The sequence below is a fragment of the Dendroctonus ponderosae genome, unplaced genomic scaffold (genome assembly GCF_020466585.1).
Source record: "Dendroctonus ponderosae isolate FM_Combo_2020 unplaced genomic scaffold, Dpon_F_20191213v2 Dpon_F_20191213_2, whole genome shotgun sequence".
NCBI classification, from domain to species: domain Eukaryota; kingdom Metazoa; phylum Arthropoda; class Insecta; order Coleoptera; family Curculionidae; genus Dendroctonus; species Dendroctonus ponderosae.
In genome coordinates this window covers 10,632,761-10,657,914 of record NW_026018165.1, presented here as the reverse complement: position 1 = coordinate 10,657,914, position 25,154 = coordinate 10,632,761, and the positions used below count along the sequence as shown (strand labels likewise).

At 32.6% G+C, this 25,154-nt stretch overlaps 1 protein-coding gene across 4 annotated transcripts; it reads left to right on the top strand.

The window, feature by feature from the left end:
- The first annotated feature begins 8,741 nt into the window (after nucleotides 1–8,741).
- On the top strand, nucleotides 8,742–23,622 carry LOC109536820 (protein sister of odd and bowel). 4 transcript variants are annotated; one of them, XM_019903224.2, is made up of 4 exons: nucleotides 8,742–8,965; nucleotides 11,853–12,246; nucleotides 12,617–13,158; nucleotides 22,257–23,622. In XM_019903224.2, the coding sequence occupies exons 2-4, from the start codon at nucleotides 11,947–11,949 to the stop codon at nucleotides 22,654–22,656; spliced, it is 1,242 nt and encodes a 413-aa protein (XP_019758783.2). In that variant the 5' UTR covers nucleotides 8,742–8,965; nucleotides 11,853–11,946; the 3' UTR covers nucleotides 22,657–23,622. The 4 variants fall into 4 exon arrangements, with proteins under 4 accessions (XP_019758783.2, XP_048519907.1, XP_048519908.1 ...); XM_048663950.1 differs by lacking the exon at nucleotides 8,742–8,965 and adding an exon at nucleotides 10,549–10,682; XM_048663951.1 differs by lacking the exon at nucleotides 8,742–8,965 and adding an exon at nucleotides 10,835–10,899.
- Nucleotides 23,623–25,154: the final 1,532 nt, after the last annotated feature.

The following is a 25,154-nucleotide window of genomic DNA, read 5'->3' as shown; positions in this document are numbered from 1 at the left end:
ATCATAAATAAGTTGCAATATTCAAGTAGCTAAAAGCAGTTTCGAACTGTAAAACTAAATACTTTTTCATATCACGTTTTAAGAAAAGGAATTCAAGCAAGCCATAGATATGTTAATGGCTTCAGAGTGCTTTGTCACGTCTTAATAGAGTCTCCCACATCATATTTTAGCCATTTATATGAAAGATGAAATAATAAAAGCGAAATAAATCTTGTGGCAAAGCCAAAGAACCAACAGGTGTTAAACATCTTCAAGAGGCTTCTTTTTCAACTCCCGGAATATTTAACGGGCACCTTTTTTCAGATTGTGAGAACATGTCAGATTTAAAATTTGGACAAAAGCCGCGTGAAATGGTATAAAAGTTGTGAAAAATCCGCTGTTATTCAATTTGACGTATTGGATGGTGTGGAGCATTATTTATGGATGATACGGTTTTTTTTCTTTGAGGCAGATTTGATGTTATTTTAATATGAAAATGGAGTGTTAATTTATTTGATCTTTTGAGCTATTTTGTTTTGTTATTGTGACTAATTTTCTGCAAATTTTTCTTCTAAATGTTGTTTTAATTATTTTCTAACGTATACTACTATATGATATATTTTGCAATTTACTCTCTTCCTTCAATATGTGCAGAAAAACCAAGATTTATTCTAGATGCATGACTAACAAGAAAATAGTTTTTTAGTCGGCGGCGGTTCTTCTCCTGAATCATATAATATGGCACAAATGAAAAAATATGGCGGAAACCAGAAAGTTGAACCGATAATGCTAATTATTGTGCCTTTACCTGTGATAATAAGCACATCTTAGAATGAAAATCGAGTCAAATCTTTCTCAGAGCCAGAAATATGTTGATCAAATAAATTAGATCATTCATATGGCCAAAAATTTATTCAATTTTTTTTCTGAAACACGACTTGTGGTACAATTGGTACATTAGAGAATAATTCCCTACTAATGGAGCATCTTAAATAAGGCTGGGTAGAAGCAACGAAAGAAATATATTATTTAAGTGCCATACAGCGATTACTGAAAAATCGATTTTGGGAAAGCCTAAAACGCTTGATAATAAACGTTTGACAATTAATTTATTGTAAAAATATGTGGTAGTATACTATGATATTTACCGCTTTTACTTTGTTGAATTGTTAAATAAATAATAAATAAATAATAAATTTAAATGAAATAGAAAAATTTAATGTTACAGATTTTACCAAGAGCTAATGTTTAATCGAATCAAAAACTGAATTGATTACGGATACCAAAAAATTATTCTGGAGGTTTTTGATCCATAACAGTATAAAATTTACTAGTCGTCCGATAAGCGTGGCACAGTGTCACCTTTTACTTTTCCTTGCTTAAAAATGAATTGTTATTTGTTTTAATAAAGCTTTGGTAACCATAAATATTGGAAAAATAAATAAGCTCATTTAAAGATATACGTACACAAAGACCCTGAAAAATTGTTGATACATTTTGCAAATATCTAACAAGACTTACTGTATTGTACTTTTATTGAATATTTAATTTTTATCATTTGTAAACCTAACATACGATGTATTGAATTATCCTTGATCTGTTTTAGCTTATGAACGTTCCCTGAAAGTTTTTTCCTTTTTATAAATGAGCAGAACTGCATACCAATTCTGAAATTCGGATTTTTTTTTAATTTCTGAAGAAGTTGTTCTTATTTAATAATTTTTCAGGATTCATGTTTACCTAAGCTTCTTTCAAAAACTCACAATCATAAAAAGTTATTTGATTTTAAATCAAGAATAACCAAAACTGTTCGTACTTGTCCGTAGGGACAAATGCAACGACATAAATTGCCTTTGCATTGATACCAGCGGACCAAGACATTTTTTCTATAGAAAAGTGGGTTGAGACTGTTTTCTTTTGAGCGGAAAATGTTCCGTTACCATTATTATCAGGTGATTATGCTTTATAATACATCCTGCATTTTTAAACTAACTCGTTTAATAGGTATTTTTCCTGTTTGGCTTCTTGAATACTGAACTTTATAGTTCTTGGGCTACCTTCGACTATGTTGGACTTCTAAACGATTGATATTGCTAGCAAATAGTTAGCTGAAACAATTTTGAAATGGAACAAATTGTTTTGGATAAACGTCTTTTTAATAGCAATAATAATTAACTATGCCAGGGTGGATAATGGTGACAAAAACCCATCAACTCCTGCTGCGAAACGTTTTAGCTCTTATCAGAAGTGAATTTTTATAACATTTGTCGCTATTGACCGTATGTGTTATACCGATTATGCCAGCTAAAAAATCGCCCTACAAAAGAAACTTTTCAATCTGATACCGCTGCAAATTCAATACCATGCCAACATCAGACACACAATAACTTACACAATGATTTACTCAAGTCGGGAGATAATGAAAAAAACAGCGGCAGTGCAATAGTTGTAATTGAGCAATTAATAACAGAATCGGAGGGGCTAAATGGGGCTACTATAGACTACCGTGCCCAAAACGGCCTCCTGCTGGAGGCTATTTGTTCCAATCAGAGCCAAAAGCGGGGGGGCTCCAACAAATCGACTTGATAGCACGCATATCAAACGGTTTGATGCAGATGGGAGATTTATAGATATTGCTTTCACGGTGAAAATTGGCCAATTTTTTTCCTGCCCCCAACAATAAACTTTCACCAAAAAAATCTGATAATCCCAAGTAGATGTGAGCTTTGCCTTCTATGGACGTTAAGAATTCTTTGGCATTTTACTAAGCTAATTGGAAACGGCTTATCTAGATTCTTACAACCATTTGTATAGGTATGCTGTTTTACGGTTAGGCAAAGCTCATTCTTGAGAATCTAGCAAACTATGTTGCTGCAAATTAGCGGAATTACTCGAAAACAGCAAGAACGATGAGACATGTTAAACAGCGACAAAATGTAACCATGTCACCGGATTATCCGGCAGAAACCTGGCGTGAGATTGCAAGCATCATTTCCACTCGACCATTTTTTATGGCCCCTTAAATTGTCATAACCGCAATTTAGCACTCGTTGTTATAATTCATATGCGGTCCGAGATCTCATTTCACACTTAAGGGGTTTAATATGCTTTCGAAAACGTTTTGCGCCTTTAATGCGCGGTTTTGAATGTTGTAGTATATACAGAATGTTACATGAATATCTTGGAAACATTACCACCGTGAATATGCGATAATTCAAAGAAAACATTTTTTATTTGACAAATTTATCTTCAATTCTACATAGTTTTCAGCTCTTCGCTTTCTATTGCGCGTGGAGGCTGGTGATTTTCATCGAATTTGCCTATTGGTAAATGTTGGATGAGAACATTTTCGGAAAACTTCAGGTTTTCCTGATACAGAAAGCTTCTACTTTTGTGGAATTCCTCCAAAAAAATGTTAGACTTTCTGACTTTTACCAGAACGCAAACGATTAAACAGACAAACAAAAAAAACATGTAATTAATGCGAAAAAGTTAAAGACAAAGAAGATACTATTAGCACGCGACATTACATATAGTCCAAATTATTAAATATATTAAATTTTGATTTTGGAATTGAGCCAATAGGCTCGAAATCGATTCTTAGTCTCTGAGATTAACACATCGCAAAACCTGTACTTACATGGTCTATTCGTGTGTTCACATTAGTGTGCTTTTGTACCTCAATCATCTTAGCAGTAAAAATGTTTATCATTGATCTTAAGCCTCAATATAGATATATATTACCTTCCAGAGATTGAGATTCTGTATTATTTTCTTTAATATTTATAAGTGTCTTAATTAATCAAGTTGCATGCTTGCTTGAAGTTAAGGTTCCTAAAATGCATTGTCTTGTATGCTGTTGGAACTGATATATGTTGAGAGATGTCTGTTTCTGAAGATCTGTTTAAATTTGACCATTTTCAGGTAATGTTTTATATTTCTGGTATAGTGTCTTATTTTTATTTTCTAATAATTCTATAATTTATATCTACAATACGTTGAATGTTGCAGATCTTGTATTTTTTGACCAAGTTTCCATTATTTCTGCATTATTTGATCTTTGATACTTTATAAATTAGGAACCGTATCAATTCCAAGCTCAATAGGATGACGATATAAATTTTGTAGTTTTGGAAAGTTTTGTCTTAATTTTTTATTTTAAATTAATAGTTCTCAGAGGGGGCTCTCTAAAAATGGGCAAGTCGCAAAAACGAAATTTGCGAAGACTTGTAGAACGACCAAAAGTTGGTATGAAAGATGGAGCTCAGAATCACAGGAGTCCCGAAGGAGGCTAAATGGACTAAACAGGACTATGTCCTATTATAACAAAAACAACAAGCAAAAATAAGAAAAATGCAAAAAATATATAGAGAGAAACTATTCAGGAATATTATTTTATATTTTGTTGTCAGGTATTACTTGCTTTGTGATATATTAGTTAATATTAGAAATATTCGAGATTTTGTTACATTTGCGGTCCACGATTTATTTTAGAAACTATTCCTGTATTTAACTGTTTAGTTGCTAATAAACGCTTTAAAATAAATTGCTTTTTTAGTATGGTTTTGGCGTGCTGGTTGGTTACAAAAGGTTCGGAAATATTTGCTATACCAACGAAAATAGTACCGTTTGCTTTGAGTATCTGTTCAAGTTATAATGATGCCTTTGCTTACTTTAGGAGTGGGCAACTCACCCATTTGGTAAAACGTTACTAACAAAGAATGTAGTGACCTGTTTTTCTGTTCGGTGTTGAAATTCGAGTCCCGGGCCTCCCAAAGCTTTAATTCGCCCTTTAATAAATTACTTGCGCTCGAAAGGTCAAAATTTCGAATTTCACTCATCGTTAAGAAAATGTTGTTTATGATTTGAAAAAGTTGTTGAGGTGCATATTTTGTATCGCGTTTTTCGAAAATAAATTTGTGAGAAACGAAAAATAATCTACAATCACAAGTTGAACGTTTAGTAAAGAAAACTGCGCTCTAAATATCGTCAAAATTTCTTCAAACATTCGTTCAAATCACATGAAATCCTGAATTTTACGCGCTTCTTAAATGTTGCTTGGAAAATGAAAGCTTTTACGCAACTGTTGCTCAATTTCCGAGCGATGATAGAAACGAACGTAATTTCTGCTAACTGAAAATGTCCTTTAAAAGTTCTGATTTCAGGAATTATTCTGCCACAAGCGCCATTCGAGGTCCGGAGCAGTGTGGCGCAATTAATTATATCTCGCGAACTCACAGAGGGGCATCAACTCAAAAGCGCAACTCAACACAGTGTTACCCAGACCAAATTTAGTGAGTCTTTCGTTTCTGTTTTGTCTCAACTTCCTGCTAATCGGTTGTTGGTTGTTGTCGGCTACAATATGGTTTGTAATTACAATTGTGCCTGTCTTTTTTAAATTTTCTCTGGGTACTACATATCATATACATGGAACAGAAAAATCTGAATGGGAAACAGTTTGTTAATAAATTTTGAACTATTATGGTTTCCCTAGATGAACAGAACAGAAAATGACTGTATAAAGAACAAAATATTTGTATCTTTATACAGACATTTTCAGTTTACAATGTAGATATTAATTGATGGTAGTGGTCCTAATATTTTGTTAACCGCTTTATTTTGATTTCAATGCCTTAATATGTGCGTTTTTCCTGAATTTGTGTATATTTGTCATTGAGAAAAAACTAGTTATTTCTAAAGTTTTCTTCCATTGCGATTTTGTAAAACTGTAAATTCCTTAACAGCGGTCAGCAATTCCCAAACGTGATTCCCCTTTGTGGAGAAAAACGATTTTCCAATGTGAATTTTGACTCTTATCAGTATGCGCAAATGGTTTTAGGTCCTAATTTGATTTTGTAACATAGATAAACACGAGCAACAGTGAAAGGGGCAAACGATCGAGGTAGCATTTTAATTGACATTAARTTGAATATTTAAGGAAACAACAAATTGAAAATTATATTTTCCGAATCAAACTAAAGTAGGAACTTTGATATTACTCATGTAGTTAAAAAAACTTTYGACATATTTGGCCGAYGATCTTAAACTTCGATTAGTTSCGGACAGAGCAAATTACAATTTATCATTTGAAATAATTGTGGTTGATGTATTTATTCATATTTCCGATTCGATATGTCTTCTGGGAAAACAGTTTGAAGGATCGAGGCATTTGAAAATCAAATACACAACATTTTTATAGGGTTTATCATCAAACCTGAGTCATAAATAAGGCGTTCTGCTTTCAAGACAGTTTAATTCTCTTCGCTAGGTCTCAAATATTAAAATTACGATTAAGCACTACAAATATTTTAAGAGCAAACAGCTTTTTTGAAGAAAACGTGTATATGTCGGTTTAACTTGAAACGGGAAGTCAATATTTGCCCACACTTCCTGTGCCAACATATATGAGTAGTTTTTTGTTCACAATTAGATTGCCTTCAAATCACACTTTAGACTTCTCTTTTAGTGAAATATGACTTAAAATAATTTCACACCCATTTAATATGCAACAGACAGAGCGTTATGAAAAGATTAGCCAGGAAAAAAATCGAAACACACATATTTGCTTCGGAATATCGTCCACACCATTATTGCGTTTATTTTACATAAACTGGAGTAATCTTTCAGTACAAAAACAAACCATACTTTGAAATTTTGCCGCTACCCAAATAAGGCTTTAAAATCTATTTTTTCAAACATCAGTGAGTGTAACAAAACAGAGCATCAAAAAGAATGTGTTCAAGGATCATCGTCATCAATTCGATGCTCAAGATTTAGCATTTCCAAAATTTAACGATGTAACTACATAGTGTACTGTTTATTAATCTTATATTTTTTTAAATTAACTCACTATAGCACTTGAAACTCATTTGTAAAATACCAAAATCTACAGGGTCTCCGAAAAATATGAATTCAGTTACATTCTTAAAACAGACAGTTCCAAAATTTTCTTTGGCCGTTCTTTTGGTTACCATTACAAATAAATAAGCCTATACTCTGTCGGTTTAAGTGCTTGGGCCCATCGATCGATAAATAACAATAGAAAAGGACACACTGTTTTACTTGAGTAACAGTTTTGGTTATACTCAAGCCATCTTCAAAGCCGATTAATTTTGAGTTATTTCTGTGTGTTATTAAACTGAAGTCCAGTCTAATAATAATAACATTGTTAATATTTTGTATTAATAAACCCCCTCGTTTTAGCTTGGTATGTTGTTTTCATACGTTTGTTAATTTAATCTTCAATATGCCGATAGTAACCTGCATCTGTGGGACATATATTGGTTTAGACTTAAAAAAAATAGTTTTTGCCATACTTTGTTAATTACTGAATGTTTATCTATTAAGACTTTGACCTACTCAACTTCACTGCACCATAGATTTAACGCAAATCTTAAATCGTTCTTAACTCTTGACTGATAATCCGATTCGAACAAATTTAATCATAGAATCATAGAATTTAATTTAGAACAACATTTCAGTTATAAGATAAGCCAAAAAAATGTTACAAACATATTGTACAGGGTGAGAGAAAATAGTTACTGTCCAAATTATGGAATATTTAACTTAAGCGTTAATAGAGCAAAAATTAATGTCATTATTAACAAGTGTAAGTGACTTAAAACATTGAACACATATTTCTAAGAATTTCGGTGTTAAGACAGTGATTTAAACAAACGAAAAAGTTGTATTTCTATAATCAACAAAACAGATTGGTAGAATGAGAAACTTTATATCTCATCGGCATGATTCAAGCATTAAGTCAGATGAAAATATTCGCTCTTCAAAAGCGCAAATAAATTGCACCATTAAGTCATGGAGCTTTAGCCTAACTAATACAGTCTTTATTATGATAGTCAACATGGCTATATTATTCTTATTGCCCAGTATAACGAAGTTAAAAGTTGTAATCAACATATCGAATTCGGAAATGAATTTGTAATACTATGAAGCATTTAATGAAAATTCCGTTGTGGTGTTTATTTTGCTTGTTTTATGACATTTCATCAAGATGGAATGTGCGACCCTAATCACTGCTTTGTAATTAGCAATTTAAATAATTTTAGCATCGCTACAACTACATAGTGGAACATAAACTGATCATTTTGGAGTCCATTAATAGCATGAAAATATGCATTGACGACAGAAAATTGTTTAATTAACTGAAACTGATAGACTGTTGCAATCGTAAATGTATGTATATGACATTTTTCAACCACTTCTACCTGCAGCAAATGAAGAAAGAAATAAAAGAAAACTGCAGTCTCAGTGCGTTATGCAATTTAGTTAGTAAATGCTGCTGTCGAAACTGACTGAAGGCAACAATTAAATCACAAAAGAAATATAATTTAGATAAATTAAGAATATAAATATTTGAGAAATCTAACAATTTTCAGAAACCCGAATTTCTTTAGAGCATAGCTAGCAGGTATCATCATCTTATGTACAGTCCACTTGGCCCATGTAAACAAATAATCGAAAAATCTATCTCTTCACCGGAACACAAAGGGAACACAGCAACCCCATTTCAGACAATTATCACTTAACCGTATCAAAAAACCTTCAAAGGAACCTCTTAAACTCTTAAACAGCCCTTCTTCTTTCCCCCCAGCCATTATCTTCAGCATGAAGGGCTACAATACCATAACGGCCAATCTTCACGACTCGCGTGGCGTCTTTGTTACGCTGGTGTGGTACCGTAACTCTCGCTCTCACTTGTGGTATTAAATTCTAGATGGCGCAGAAGTAAAAACAGACGAAGAACCCATTGCCAGCCTCCTCTGGTTCTTCATTTAGTCGACTTTCTACTGTTTTACCGAAGAGCGTACGTGTGTGTGACGTTGCGCGCTTACGCCGATCTTACGCGAATTTTCGAGTACTTTTCCGGGTTATCCGGTTGTGTTCAATATTGAGGGGGCTATTTTTGGCGGGAAATGTGGCAGTTGATGACATTGACATGTATTCAGTGATACAGATGTTCAAGCAAGTAAGTAGTTAATGTGTTAGTAATCTTAGAGACGATATTGGTTAATTCGGAGAAGATTCGATCTTTTAACAATCTGAACATTTTTATCGGTGCACGATGGAACTGAACTAAACAGTGACCATTTTTTATTAAAACCATTGAAATATTATTTTTAAGAGTTGGAGCAAACTTGATATTTGATCGTGAATCAATTAATCGTTGCGTCAAAACTTTAGATTTAGTAAATTACTTATTACGGAGAGTCCAAAATAATCACTACTACCTATAGCTGGACCGTAAAATGCATCTTTACTGCTTAATTTTATTAATTTTTTATTAATATTTACCCTTTATCTCATTTATTTGAACAGTGTCTAAGCAGCATTATTGCAATTAATGATTTAGTACAGTAAAGTTACATCGTTGCATCAAAGCACACTTTGCATATTTTTGAAAAACGTTTTACATTAAAACCGGATCACATGATAAGAAAACTGCATTATACAGGGTTAGTCAAAAATTCCGCAACAGCCAAATATTTCGGAGAGGAATTAGTAGGCAATTTTTAGCTATTTTGTACAGCGGAATTTTTAAGTATAGATACTTGATTTAATAATTATGTGCACAAGTTGAAAGTCTTCATGCGAAACGCCCAAACTTTCATATTTGAAAAAATAAGTGCTTATGTAATGCTTAAATTGCCTGCATTTTAAAAACTAAATAAAAACATATTATTTTCATTTAAAATATATTGATTGAAACTAGAAGAAAAAAAACTTTAAACATGGCACTTCGCCCATACTAAATTTCAAAAGTTTTCAACCATACAAGTTCAAGTTGCATACAAGCTTTTAGAGAGAGTGAGGGAGATTTTGAAACCTTAAATTTTAACGTTTTTTAATGCTCCAATCGTTATTTCAATCAGGATAACCATAAAAAACCGACCAAGAGAAATAAAATCTTTTAAACGCTTAATTTGAATTCTGTTGATTTTTTTAAACCTGAAAATAAATTCTCCCTTTTAATTTTGAATACATCTTGATGCGTTTCTATAAAAGAACCCACACATGGAGAAATAAAGAAAGAAAGGGAGAACAAATGCGACTTATTTGTAAAATATGCAGCCACTGGACCCGTTTATTTTATTTTGGCCAACAGAAAGCAAAAAGTAGCAGCCAATTTTTTCATCGTAAAAAAGCTGAATGTTTACTTGTAAAAAGTGATGTCGATGGCGCCCCCTACAAGTTAGAGCGAAATGTATACACATGTAAAATTCCAAATTCAAAAACCGCTAAATACCAAATTTCAACAGTACATTGGCATTATGATATGATTTAGAAAATTTATTGATTAAATAAATCAAATAGTCAATTGACGGATTGCAGTTTTACAGTGACAACAATAGACGCAGTTTTTTAGCCATCAAAAAGATGTTTACTGAGTAATAAGTATATATAAACTTATTAGTATGATTTAGTATGACACATACTAGAAATTAGTACAATTCTTACTTAAATCTTGCAGCAATAGGAGTTATTTCAAGGCCATCGTTGGCTTTGAAAAACACCTGAATTTTCATATTTCTACAATATTTAGTTCCTAGTTCTTACTGCTTGAGTGCACGTGTCTTATTTGCCTGTGCGATTAAAATAAATATTAACAATCACGATGGCTGAATAATAAAAAATAGATAATCGAGTCGGCCACTAATAGTTTAACCCACACTTTAATTATATGTGTAATAGTGAATTATTACTTTCCAATAACTAACTGATATATCATAGCATTCTCTGTGGACTTTGGTTTCATTTTATCGTATTTGATATTTATATTTATTATTTTTATTATCAAAATATATATAACTTTGTAAATGTTTAAGTAAGAGTCTCTACTAACTCAAATGCTTATCAAGTTCATTATGTGAATATATGAGCTTTACTTTACACAAAAAATAGGTAGATAGAAACATGACCAATCATCGTCCGCTGTAATCGGTACAAAATGCGGCTGAATTTGTTTCTCTCACCTCATGGGTACCACTCACAATTTATTGAGTTATTACAGGCACTGCCTATAGACCTGCAAGAAAACGCTTTAGTTCCTCGACTAATCCAGAAATGTATCAGCTAGTAATTAAGCAGGTTTTTCTATAAGCAAGTGCTCATAATTGATTGCCATTTGCCTACCTACTTAGTAATGACTAAAATGCTTAGCGAATTTTGCACAACTTAACTAGTGCTTCATCGCTAATCATTTTAAGGTTAGTAGAGTAAACGCCCATTAATTTCCCTATAGTTTCCAAGCGTAGAAGCTAGTTTCTATAACAAAAGAAACCTAGATTACCCTTACTAAAGAACCTGTTTCAACAGATGCTAAAGCTCTTACCTCCCAATAGGCCAGTCTCATCCACGTCTTTCAGCTGGATATTCCTGATTTTCAATGTATGCCTTCAGAATGTAAAAAAAAATCTTTACCTTTTCTTTATCAGAGCTATTGGCTCTATGGGTGATATTCTCAGTTAGCTGTCTGATGGAAATTTTGTCCTAATGTCGGCCGAGGAACATTTTTTCCAGCGCTTTCATTATGTTTGCAAAATCGGTTCGATAATTTTTCAAAAGTAACCAGCTGCTGGCAAATCATTTTAAGCGCGCATCCCATATATGGAAAATCTCGTCTGTAGTTCTTGAAATAACTACATGAACTACAACTTTATAACTACAAGTTTATGAAGCAGATTTTTATCAATTGAAAATTTAAACTTGCCTGTATCTTAAAAATTTTTAATTTACGCATTACCAGATGTGGTCGGTCGATTTCTGGGACATTCTATACATTTGTTTAAAACCACACATTTTTGCTGACTTGTTCTGTAGGTAAATTAATTAATACAATTTCTCACCTTTTTCAGGGAGCTCATCTGTAACTCAACCTTTACCCTCCAAACTGGACCATATCTAATTACAACTGATTGTGCTCATTTGGATTACGCACCATTCAACAAAATGCAAACCTCAACGGAAACAAAAATGCTCCAAGACAAGCAAGAGCAATTAAACGCATCGAAAGTAAATGCAACAGAAAATGGTTTGAAAAATGCAGCAACTAATTCCACATTAATGCAAGACAGTCTGTTGCAACGATCGATTCACAATGTAGCATTAACGTTGCAGAATGCAATGATTAGCTCTCTTCAACAAGCTGCTCTATTGCCCGCTAATAGTGCAGCGGCTGCAGCGTTGAATTTACAAGCTTTGGAAAGCTATCTGACATTACAGAGGCTTTCGACTGTATCTACCAATGCGGTAAGCAAAGTTTTACAATTTTTTTCATTTAATCTATCGCTTTCGTTTTACCAGAGTGTCAGTTACATTGAAAGTGTTTTGAAATTCTCAAAGTTTCCGATGTTCCTATTATTTGTACACCTTTTCTTTATATGATGGTCTCTTTAAATTGAAGCAAAAATTAATGGAATACTCCGCCCTTTCAAAATATTTTGTATTTTTTATCTTTTTATACCTTTGAAACTGGGTTTAAGTTCAGTATCTGAGACAATTACTCTCTCTGGGCTTTGACTGAAGCTGATTTAAAAGCTGTGTATTTGTACCAAACTTTGAAATTTCGCATCGCAAATCCACAATAATTTTAGTTAAAGTTGTGTAATATCGTTTTCAGACTGAATGGCAAGCAACTCCTTTACCTGCGAAACCCGATATTGCACCTCCCAAAATCGACATCTTAAAAATAGCAACCAACACCGCAAAAATTCATGAAGAAACAACCGGGGAAGAAACCAGCAACACCAGCCTAACTGAAGATGTTGAGCTATCCGAAGAAGTCGAAGAAGATCTAGCTCTACTAGACCATGAAGAGGAATTAAATAATTTTTCTTTGTCATCGAGCCCAGTCGACAACGGTTATCCATCTTTGGTGATGAATAACATTTATGCTAAAGCCAACGCTGGTTCGCCCACTTCAGCAATTGGAACTGTCAGCACGGTGGCATCGCTAACACAACTTGCAAATGGTGTGGCATTGAGTAGGCAAAAAGGTACCGTTAGACCGAAGAAACAATTTATATGCAAATTTTGCAATAGACAATTCACCAAAAGCTACAACTTGTTGATTCACGAAAGGACACATACTGACGAGAGACCTTACAGCTGTGATATTTGCGGGAAGGCCTTTAGGAGACAGGATCATTTGCGAGATCACAGGTCAGTGTYATGTYTTTAATATATTTTTTCAATTAGTTTASAAMWTTTTTATAATAAGTAAGGATTTGCAASATTAAATCGCTTTAAGGTAAAAATTAGGTATGGAGAATGTGCCCTTCCTGGTTGCAGATATAYAATATCAATACTGAGCTCAATGRTTTTCATTTMATTTCAAAATTCGKATAATTCCGTGCGAGAGGTRACAGAAATMATTTTGGATACTGCRCAAAAACACAGAAACGTGTGAATAAAAGAAAACATTCTCCTTGAAAATCTTTACATACCTTTTRTATCAACAATTCTGTTTCATTTTAATTGCTTTGCTTTRAATCTTGCRCTAACAGTCTGGCAGTTAGTTATTGAAATTTTCAATTTATATTTACATCTAGATATAMATTTTCTCAAAGAAAGGAGRKAAAAAATAATTGAAACAAATTAATACTTAAAARGCCAATTCGAACACCTCAATTATTCATTGTCTGGTTATTAGAARAATARTCCAACATTCCAATTGCAGTATTACAAACTCTGGTTAAMGWTACAGAMATTTTCTATTCGGTAAAAGYTGTTGCTGCAATYSGSWACAAAATAGAGACTTGTTAAAGAATTGCCTTTGCTGGGACACKCCTTTTATACTCGWAAATASAGGGTKTCCCGTAAGCAYATSATCAAAAGGGTACTGCGATATTCTTTGGATCAAAAGAAGAYAATCTGAACTAACTTTTATTAACAAAAMATGTYTGGCTCCTCTGCTATMGATGGTCAAAGTTCTTTAAAAAAAATKTTYTTTGAAATATTKGGAGAATGGTWCGATGTATTTTGGTGAAACTCSCTGTGAATYTGTTCTTATGAAAKACTCATATTTTCATGAAACAATTGAGTTCAGCCGTTKWRGCCACAAGTGGTGAATTCTTGAGTATMGTGGTACAAAAACTACCAGAACKTTTTATTTAGCTGATAAAATCARCTATCATTTTTTTTTTTTTGGTTGATGCACTAATCATTTATTCACAATTTTGCGCTCYTTGTAAWATCTTGTAGCATTAATAGTTTTTGCGCAAAAAAAYATRTCTGTTTTCTTGCCACTTGACAATGTTAGACATTAACTGCAAATTATCTGTGTTAGTAAAAMAACKTCTATATATTTGTCGGTCGAGAATGCYATTAAAAATATAGGCTAAAACACCTGATTGAAAAACAGAATAACTTCAGTTAGTTCCACCTTAACAAGAGTTCAACAACTCGTTTTATCCTATTTTGATGGCATGTGCCTGTTAGTTACGAAAACTACGTATGTGCTCACGTATAAGCAAGAACACTCATTATAATCCGCCTAATAAACTGCATATTCGATTTCTCCTTACCACCAAGGCGCATTACTGCTGACCATTTTTGTAATTGTGTCATCTTTAACTAAATTCTTTCGGTTCCATGTTTCAAGTTCCTGGGATATTTTATAACCTGGACGTCTATTCCTAATTACATCAGTTTAAAATGGTCTGTTCCATCAACTCCTTCAGTACCCTCCACGGGCTACCAAACACCTGGCACAGAACTGGCATCAAACAATAGAAATTGTAATGCAGATGAATATTGAGAGTAACGACCTTATTACGTGACGAGTCAAGTAGTGTGTAAGGCAATTATTTTCATCACTTGAATAGTGCAAATTGAGTACAAAGTATTATGTAAAGATTTCGTATACAAGGTGTGTCCAACGAAAGACGATCAGCGGCGAACAGAAATTTCTTTGCCATGATACTTTTAACATTTGTAAATAGAGGAATTTTTAAATTTCTACCATTTACTTCCGCTTCTATCAGAAGACAATTTTTTTAATTTAATTTAGATTTTACTGGATTTTGTAATATGTACTTCTAACAGATTTCTCTGCTTAATTTGGTATTTTTTGCATTAACAAAATTAACACGGTACATAAAGGGTTGAGGCTAGGGCATCGAAAAACAAGAAATATGTTAAAATATGAAAATAATTAATAAAAAGTTAATTCCAGATCTCTGAACAAAAATATTTCGCAAATGTCCCGGTTGCAAGAAAGGGTTTCATTGTCTCATTCGCATCCTATGTGGCTAGTCTCAAAAGCAGCATAATTATTTTAAAGGTTTCACTAATTTTGTTTTGGTACTTGATGTATATGTGATTATTGTCTTTGAAGTCTATTAGCCAAAGTCAGCATTGATCTTATGCTTTTGACGAAATCGATTAAATTGAGTCTTGACTTTATACACTTTTAGAAACATTTATTTAATTTGCCAATTGAAGGAATATACTGTTGAAGAATAGCAAACAATCTTTAGTTTAACGTTGCCGACAAGAAGCTCTTTGCTGGCTACTCGTAAAGTTAACAGCGAAGTAAGCGAGCTAAAATAGATAGATTTAGCTCTAACCAAGTTTAATGCATGTTAGAACACCATTGATATAAAACAAAAGTAGCCAGTATCCAAAATTTCAGCTTCTAAAGCGTTTTACTTGAATAGTTCTACAAAGGAGCATAAATCGGGTTTTTTACGTAGACCGTCGCTGATCTTCGAAATTAGTGTGATTTTCAGTTGATTATGTACTGTCCAGAATATAAATGTTACAGATTTATGTTTAATCAGTTTTTGATCCTACACCATGTTTAGAATAATCCCAAATCAATTTCTCACGCTGATTTTGGGGGAAACGAACGACGCTTAATAAAGAATCAAATTCTATGTACTGATGAACTATATAATAATAAGTCAACTTGCGTTAGGAGATCAAATGTATTGAGACTGAAGATGTTAACTATTGAAGCAAAAAAGTATAATCTGCGGAAATAAAAATGAGCAAATTTTATACTCCATCTAATTCTCGCCATGAATGAGAAAACCGGGAATACTGTTTAAAAATTAGATAAAGAGCATTTGAATAGGGATGCCAGACAAACTTTCGAATCAAGAAGAGTAAGGAATAAGATACATAGTATGTGTGCGGACAGAATTCTTTTTCAAGCACTTGTTATTAACGTAGTTTTATCAATTTGTTTTAATCGACTTTTAGGCAACTGTTTAGAGAAGAAGTGGTAACTTTCTGTACTGTTTGTAATAGATAAGCACCTTTTATTTTCTAACTTTAAATTTTCTAATAATTTTTTTAATATTAACTAATATGTTCTTTTCTTCTCATTCATAGCACTAAGAATATTTTTTAGGCAATAGTTTTTTCCTCTTTTATTTATTGCTAATTAATTTTATTAAGATTTTCTTCGAGTAAGTGAGCGATGTTTTTGCTTATCGGTCCTAGCCAGTTTTTCGGCAATGAAGGGAAGAATCCCACTAAATAATTTATTTAGTAGGAACATTTTAGAAACCCCTTGAATTAATTATACAAATTGATAGTGGTTTTCCAATCGCGTTGAGGAAAAAGTAAAATTTTTGCGTTTATTGAAATCATCAGGTTATGTAGGTATACGAGATTTTTTGGGTCAAGATGATGCGATTTAGAAAGACATTAAATTGGAGGTAACTGATAACAAAGGGAGATGCAATGCGTTACATGTGTTCAGAACAAAACCATTTTACTTAAACATCAGTAACGATAAAAATGTAATTAATGTAAACTAATTGTTAATCTTATGCAGCATGGGCCTGTTAGGAATCAACACTTTTAATTACGTTGTTTCACAGTTTTGATCCTAATCGTAATTATGATAATTTGCTTGACATTTCAGAAATAACGGAATTATAATTTTTATTGTTAAATTTGAAATTTGATACAATATTAAAATTGCGACGATAATGATATTTTGCTCACTATTTTCCGATACTAACTTGCAGGGTTGATCCAAATATCTCATTTTGGATAGTACAGAGTGATAACTAAAACTTCCGAAAATTGGCTTTTTAATTTTTTTCCAAAAGTAATCAAATGGACAAGGTTTATTTAAAAAGGACACACGTGCATTTTTGGCATTATTCGACATACAAACGGATTTAGGAGATTTACTATGGACTGGGGAGTATGGTTTGTACCTATTCGTTTATTTCTGATTTGAAGGCCTTAATTTTAGTTTTTTCATTCATCAGTAGAGGCCGTTTTTTATATTTTATTTGAAGCACAAACGAAAATACTCAGACATACGCCGCATATAAAACCTTTTGAACGGACTTTTACTCATTGTTGCAACATAGTTTATGTAATTTAAATCTGCTGATCATTTTATATGGCGGTTTGTATAATGGAAAAAAATGAAGGTGCCCATTTTTGGTAAACAGGTCCTTGCAAGCAACAAAAATCAACATTCTTTGCTGAAAACAAAAATACTGAACGACAGGTATCGACCCACGGCAAAATGCTTCGTGATTACAATTTCAAAACCCAACCTACCCAACGATTTTTATTTGCTTTTGCACCTGACCTTAGCACACCTGTGAACGTACATTTCCTGACCTTTTTCGACTCGAAAACGTATTTGCCGGCGGGGTAATGGACAAATCATGTTAATCATACAGTCAATAGGTATCTGTGTTCGCGCCAAAATGTATTCGTTTGACCTTTTTGCAGTCCCCCAATATCTATTATTCAAGTTTTGTCTTTGACTGACCATTATATTTGTGGTTTAATGTGCACACTGTTTATTTTTAAAAAAAGGTTTGCCTAAGAACCCAATCGTTCATCATTTCTACCTTGTCGTTTATTAATTGACGAAGGTCGTGATTTTTTCCATAGTTTTTGTCGACAGCTGTTTTAATGGATTGAAGTTGACTATTCGATTATGGGTTGTTTTATTTTTATTTTCTCGGCTGAAATATGGCCAATAAGATGAAGCGATAACAATAGTTGAATGTGTATAAAACCATTGTTTGACCAATTGACCATGTTGGTCAATTTATTGACTAAATTGATTGAGCGATTTCCTTGATCCTGTTCAACTTATAACTGCAATATGTAACTGATACATTTAGACGTGTGGTAAATTTTTTACTACTTTCGGTTGGGAACTAAATAAAATCAAAACTAAAAGATTATGATGGAGTGCGGGATTTAGCCTTCCCTGGTCATTCTGCGTAGAAGTACAAGTTGCAAAAACCTTTTGAAAAACTTTTCGATAAGGAACACTTCGAATAGGAAAACTTATCTTGACCTCCTGAATGAATTTCCAAAATATGCCCCTTTCTTCCAGAAACACCCTGTATAATTATACCAATTTCAGAGCTATTGCAAAATAATAACGAATGAAAGAATGGAACTTCTTTATCATCTTTCGAGAAAAAACTTGTCAACCTAGTAAAAATGTTACATTGAAAGTTAGTAAAATTTATGTCAAAAGCCATAAAAGTTACGTAGAAATAAACAAATTTGAAATAAAATTATAAAATAATCTGAAATGCCTAGAAATTTAATAGCGCTCGACAAAAAGTTGCAAAAATGGTATTTATGGAAACAGACGACATGCATTGAAAATATTTATTTGTTACAAAAGAGTTTTAAGAATTAAAACACATTTGATGTGTATCGTGCAGAGGTGAGTTTAAGGAAATGTAAACCCTGACTGTGTTAGTTACATAGTCAGCTATAAAAAATAAATAAGTATGTTCAACAGTGCATTGCCAAATGCAGGTTAATCTTTGCCAGAAAATTTTCTGAAAAACTGTGTGCAACTCTAACTTGAAATGCTCGTTTCTCCCAAAATATGTATTATACATTTAATAAAATAGAGCTTATTCCAAATGCAATAAAATGTACATTTCATTGCAGTCTGATATCAGGAAGTGCAGTCATAAAAATAGATAAAAAATAAGATACGTTTACTGTTGATTATCTCGATTGAGGCCAATTCAATTCCCACTAATCAAACATTTTATAACTATTTCCGTTTTACACTGGCTTCTCGATTAGCAGGTAAAATATGTTTTTCGGCGCTCTAAAATAAATTCTCCTTCAATCAATCAGATAATCTGCAAAAGTAGGAAAAGTCTTTAGTCCTTCCTCGATTTCCAAAAAAGATGCGCTATTTTTAAATACAGGAATTGAGCTAGTCAAATCAGGCGTGCGCGTTTAAAAGGTAAGCGCAAAAAGACCCAAGTTAGGCCACTTTCTGCGCAGTCACTTAATTAACGATCCACTTTTATGGAAACAAAACGACCAGTTTTTTCTCTTAGAATATGAGTTATGTTTTGAGTAAATAACGTTGGGTGAGAATGTTTTAACAGTTCTAAAAACCAACTCGAAGATTATAATAATACCTAATCGTATACGAAATACATTCTCCAAGAGTTTTTTAGTTTTTAAATATTTAATATGGGGGTTTGCTCTCGGGCTTTCTTCGACCTTCTATAAAAGATGTGGTCACACGTTTCTCATCTGCAACACTCCTTGTCCATTTTTGTATATTTTGATATACACTAAAAAAAACAAAGCACAAAACACAAAACAAAAACACACAAAAACACTTTTCGGTCGATTGTTATTGAAACGAATATTCTGCTTTCTACTTTTAAAGATTATTAAGTTCGTACTTTGTGCTACTTTAGAAGAAAACACTTTGATTGTCTAGTTGCCTGTACTGCTGGTTCAGAAAATTGCTTAGCACAATATTCAATTGCTATTAAAGCGCAATCATTCTAATCTGGAAATAAATTGCATCTTCATGTTTTGGCATTTGCACTCGCAAATACACAATCGTGTAACCGTAAACCTTACATGCCTATTTCAGCTTAGGTATTAACCTATGCAGAAAACAAAGAAAATAATAGTCGGTCTTTTTTCGCATTACCAATATCGTTTAAAGGTGTAGTTAATTTTAACTAATAGAGTCATTAGCGCTCCAACGTTGTTGCATTGTGTTATGTTCAGTCTCGTAAGTAACTTTTGAATAGCCCATTGTGAGAAATAAAATCGGTAATTATAGGATAAGGCGATACGAGAGGTTAAAGTTGAATTTAAACAGGTTTCATCGTTGGAACGCTTTATACAGAGTGTTGGTGAGAACATTTGACATTTACATGCAGGGCATTATTTTGGTGCAACATAATTAGTTCTGCAATCTGTGCGCAAAATTATATGATTCAACACAGCCACACCAGGTCTACACAGTTATTTTATTTTTAAATTAATTTTACAGCAATGTGGAAAATCAAGTTGAAAACAGTTTGGGTATTTTCATTAAGCGGTTAATGAGTTCGGCTGATGAATATCTCAAAATTTATATCGTGTTTTATTAGGAGTTACCCAAGTTTATTTACGAGCTACGTTTTCTAATTTGAAGAAGGAGAATGCCGAAAGGTTGGATAACGGTGCTTAATATGTTTGCAATATATTTAGAAATCAACATTTTGAATTTCTTGTCTAGTTTACTATAGCTTTTAATTCATCTTCATCAAGCAGAAATCATTCAATATTACATTTTCGTAGTTTCTGTCTATACTGGTCCGTAAGTTCATTAAGTGAAAAATTTATGACTTCCGAAAATATATTTTCAAACTCTTATTTAACGTTTTTGGGATGTTAAGTAATAATTATTTCTATTATTACAATATTATACTTCTGTTTACATAAAAAAAGGTATCTAGGAAATTCAGTTTCTCAGTTTTATTTATATCTTATTGCCAATTATTCAGATATTTCACTTTTTGACTGTAATTTGTTGCAAAATGTGAATTGAATTATTAGAGCTGAATAATGGGAAAAATAAAATGTAACAATTTGTTCATTTAAGAAATGTAGAACTGATTGGCGCTGTTAATTGAAATTGCTCTAACATTTGATTAATCCTGGACGCGATATTACGGGTTAATCCATTTCGCAATAATTATTTAAATGAATGGGACTTTTTAAAACAAGTTATCAAGTGATCAACTTTACTATCCTTATATAGGCTTGTAAGCTTTTCGTTTTAAAATATTTTTGTACAGACTGACTGATTTTAAGAACAAAATATTTTTTTCTACAAATGCTTTACTTTTTCCACTAGTAGGTACTACACTTTCATTCCAGGAGCAAAAAGAGTAATTGCATTCAAGTTACTTCTGATAAATATGCTTCTGCAAAATTTAAGCCTTAAGATTATTTTATGAAATGCTAGCTATTTTAAGAACCTGAATGAGAGGAGCATTTGCGTAAAAAAATCTAATATAGTGAAACATCATAGAATTTTATTTGTGAGTAGTTCATAAAGAAGTTCAAGAACATTTTCAGTTTTTGTTAGAGTTTTTGTCAGAAGATTTTAAAACGTTTCCCTTTTTGCCTAAAATGCCCTTTTTTAACTTGCACCTCAAATGCACCTGAAATTTTTTATTTTTCTGTTTTGCCACAATACACGCTAAACTTAAAAACGAAAAGCACCGACAACCTCCTTTAGAAGATGTAGGAATAATCCTCCTATTTTAAAGGAACATTTATGCAACATTGGGTTTATGCAACATTTTTTTCAAACTAAATAAACTATTTACTAGTTTAGTTGCTGGGTTATAAGATGTTATTGAAGAAAAGATATAAAACAATTTTAGCCTATTCAAATAAATCGTAATTTTTTTCAATTTGGACCTTGTGCCTATCAATCATACGTTTAAAAAACTGTATCCACTAAAATTCAACAGCTTTCATGTTTACACTAAGTGTATACGCTTCATTTTTTTCGTATTTTCAAATAGCAGTTTTAATTAAAAAATTAAAGGATTCGAGTAAAATATAAAATAAATTTAGTATTTTGGTATTAAGCAACAATTCACCAATAGTTGAAAGGGTGATTAAATTTTAGAAATTCCTGCACATAAATTATTAAAATTTGTGTATTTATCTAGGGATATATACATTTTAAAGATAGCAAAGTTATATTGCAAGTTGTTATATAAGAATTGCCCAATTTTACAGTTTCCGTTCCGTTTGTTGGTAATATTTAGGAATAAGTTCTATAAGCTGAAAAAATACTTACACTTAATAATAAAATATAACTATATCTAGTGATCTAGATTATATTTTTTGAATTTTATACCACGCAAATACTCGAAACTTGAATAAATTATGCTTTAGCGCTATTCTTGTAAATCTGCTAATATAAGCTAGCTTAGTTTGTACCATAAGCAAGCATAACATTTTTGCCTATTTTGTTGCAGATACATCCACTCCAAAGAAAAACCCTTCAAGTGCCAAGAATGTGGCAAAGGCTTTTGCCAATCCCGCACTTTAGCAGTGCACAAGATCCTTCACATGGAAAAATCTCCACACAAATGTCCCGTATGTTCCCGATCATTCAATCAGCGATCAAACTTGAAAACTCATCTGCTTACCCACACGGACATAAAACCCTACAATTGTTCAGCATGTGGTAAAGTTTTTCGACGAAACTGCGATCTGAGAAGACATAGCCTAACGCATAATTTGGGCTCGAATTCAGCAGGAACCAGCGCAGGAGCTGCTTTGGGTTCCAGCACGGTTACATCGGAGACTCAAACTCAGAGATTCAGTATAGAGTCGATTAATAGTAAGAGTGGAAGCGGAGATGAAGGTGATTAAGCTCGAAGGTACACAAGTGCTTTAAGCCACAATTTTCTAATGAGTTTCAAGCTTGGACTTTGGTTATCGACAATGCAAGAAAAAATGTGGAAAAATACTAGTAATTGGGCAACAAAATACCCAGCCTGTGGAAAAAGTGGTGCAAAACCATATGTGCTTGTGAAGAAAGAAAAAATATTCAAAAATTGCTGTAGCGATAAAAAAATCATGAATAAATATGTTTAGCTGTCACAATTATTTGTTCGTATTCTTATTTGGCTTTCTATAGAATTATGTGTATGTATACATTCATACTCTTCTATGCTTAATCAATACAATGAACAGTTTGTGTAGTATCTGGTAAGAATGCTTATACCAGTTATATACAGGGTTAGAGWTAAAAAATTCCAAAAAAATACACTGAAGAAATCGATTYTTTTAAAGTTTATAAAGCTTATTGTGCGTAAATTTTCCAAAAATTTACCCACAATAATGTGTCTAAAATTTTACATAATTTCATAAACAATATATTTAAATTTCCAAGTTTATGAGCAGAAGAAGTACTACACTGCTACGTCATATTATTGCAATTTTTAACATATTTGCAACCACGGTTTTATGTATTTAATAAAGTAACAGACGAAATAATTCAGGTAAGTTGTGGAACATTTTGTAAATCCAAATTTAGGCCATTTTGTCACACTTAAAATCATAATTGTAAATTCGAATTAAAATTAGTGTTTAATGTGTAGTGAGGAAAGCAGTTTAGTCCTGACTTTTGCCGATGCAGACATTTAAACATATCAAAAAACACTGAAAACATATACTCATAGCCTACTTGTGATTTAATTTTGTGGTTAGAGAATCTCATATTATTAAGGTGACTGTAATTTTTTCATATGATGTGCTGTAATTAAGTAGTTGTCTGACTTTTGCAAAAATCCCTTTTTGTACAATGTTATGTGTATAATAAAGTTTTGAAAGTACCTTAATGTTTTATGTTTGGACATACAAACAAAACCTAGAAGGATTTATAATGGTGATTCAAATTGGCGTCATTCCTCTGGAGGTGTTTTCTGGGGGTGTTTCGGGAGTACAAGAAAAATAGTAAAGAGTAATAATTCTTATTAAAAACTGAGAGATTTGCAAAAAACTCGATCAGAACGATGGCAACAATGTTTTTCAAGGTAATCTGCATAATTGACATTGCGTAAATATCTGTTGCTTCTTAATTATTACGAATGGTAGTACCCAAGGGTAAATGCAAAACAAAGAAAGTAAATGTGGCGATGGAATACTTTGAGGTTAGGATAACGGAGTCACTTTGCCGTTACTGCTACCAACCTTTTGGGGTCAAATTATTAATATACCTAAATCCGTCACACCTGTCATCAGAAACCTCATGTGAAAGGTTAAGCTGTTAAACCACAAGAGATGTTCAAAGTTCTGCCCATTTAACACCAAACATGTTTGTGTCTGAATCGCTTCATCGTGCACTCTTGGCAACAGTTTGGGCTCACATTTTGCTCAGAATGTAGCCCTTCCTCTGGGGAGTTATCAGGACAATTATCCGGTGCCTGAAAAAGTGTCAGTTGTTGGGCAATGCTCCACGATCTCCTGGAAGGGGCTGCTGCAATTATTTCGAACACTTGTGACTTTAGGTTAGTTTTTTCGTAAAATTTTCCTTTTCGAACGTTGAAGTATTCCAAGAGGTTACCAATCAAAGTTTTTTTAGTATAAAATAAGCAGGAAAATAAAAAAACTTTGCCTAAGTAAATTGCATGGTTAAAAGTCTTAGGTTAACAAATCTCCAACGAAAAATAGAACTTATCCCATAGCATACCGTTGAAAATAGTCTCCATGGCCTGCATTTTTTCATAATATTGTTCAAACCGTCCCAGTTATTTATATTCGTATTTGTATGACGCAATGCCATCTGATTAGTAAGCAGCTACACGAGATGGGCCAATACCGAACTGTATTATCGGCCAGTCTCAAACGTGCCTTTCGTAATAACGTACCTACACAGGCATTTGGGAGGTGCTGAATATTTATTACCTTTTCAATTATTATTGTTATTCATAAATTGAAAATAAGTGCTCGTTAATATTAATTTTGTTCGCCGTTTTAAGGTCAATAAATAACGCCTTAAGCGAGTGTTGAAAAGAGTGTGATTGACAATTTGCTGGCTTACATGTAAGCTTGTGTGCAGTCATTGCGTTGTTTTTATTTCATTACGACTATAGATCTTGTTACAAGTTTGGTTTTTCTATAAGTTTTATCGCAATGATAAAATCAGTATGAATTTGATATAGATGTAGGTATACGAACATTTCAAAGTTCAGTAAAATCTCAAATACATTCTGATATTGCAAATAACTTCTATACAGGGTGATTCAAAGTTGGTGTCTTCTGGATGTGCTGTCTGGGGGTGTTTTGAGAGTACAGAAAAAATAGTAAAACAAACGACAACAATGCTTTTAAGCTAATCTGCCCAATCAACATTACGTAAGCAGCTT

Coding starts and splice junctions, on each gene's coding strand:
- LOC109536820 (XM_019903224.2), top strand. CDS start 11,947: ATGCAAACCTCAACGGAAACAAAAATGCTCCAAGACAAGCAAGAGCAA. Junction 12,247..12,616: donor CGACTGTATCTACCAATGCG/GTAAGCAAAGTT, acceptor TATCGTTTTCAG/ACTGAATGGCAAGCAACTCC.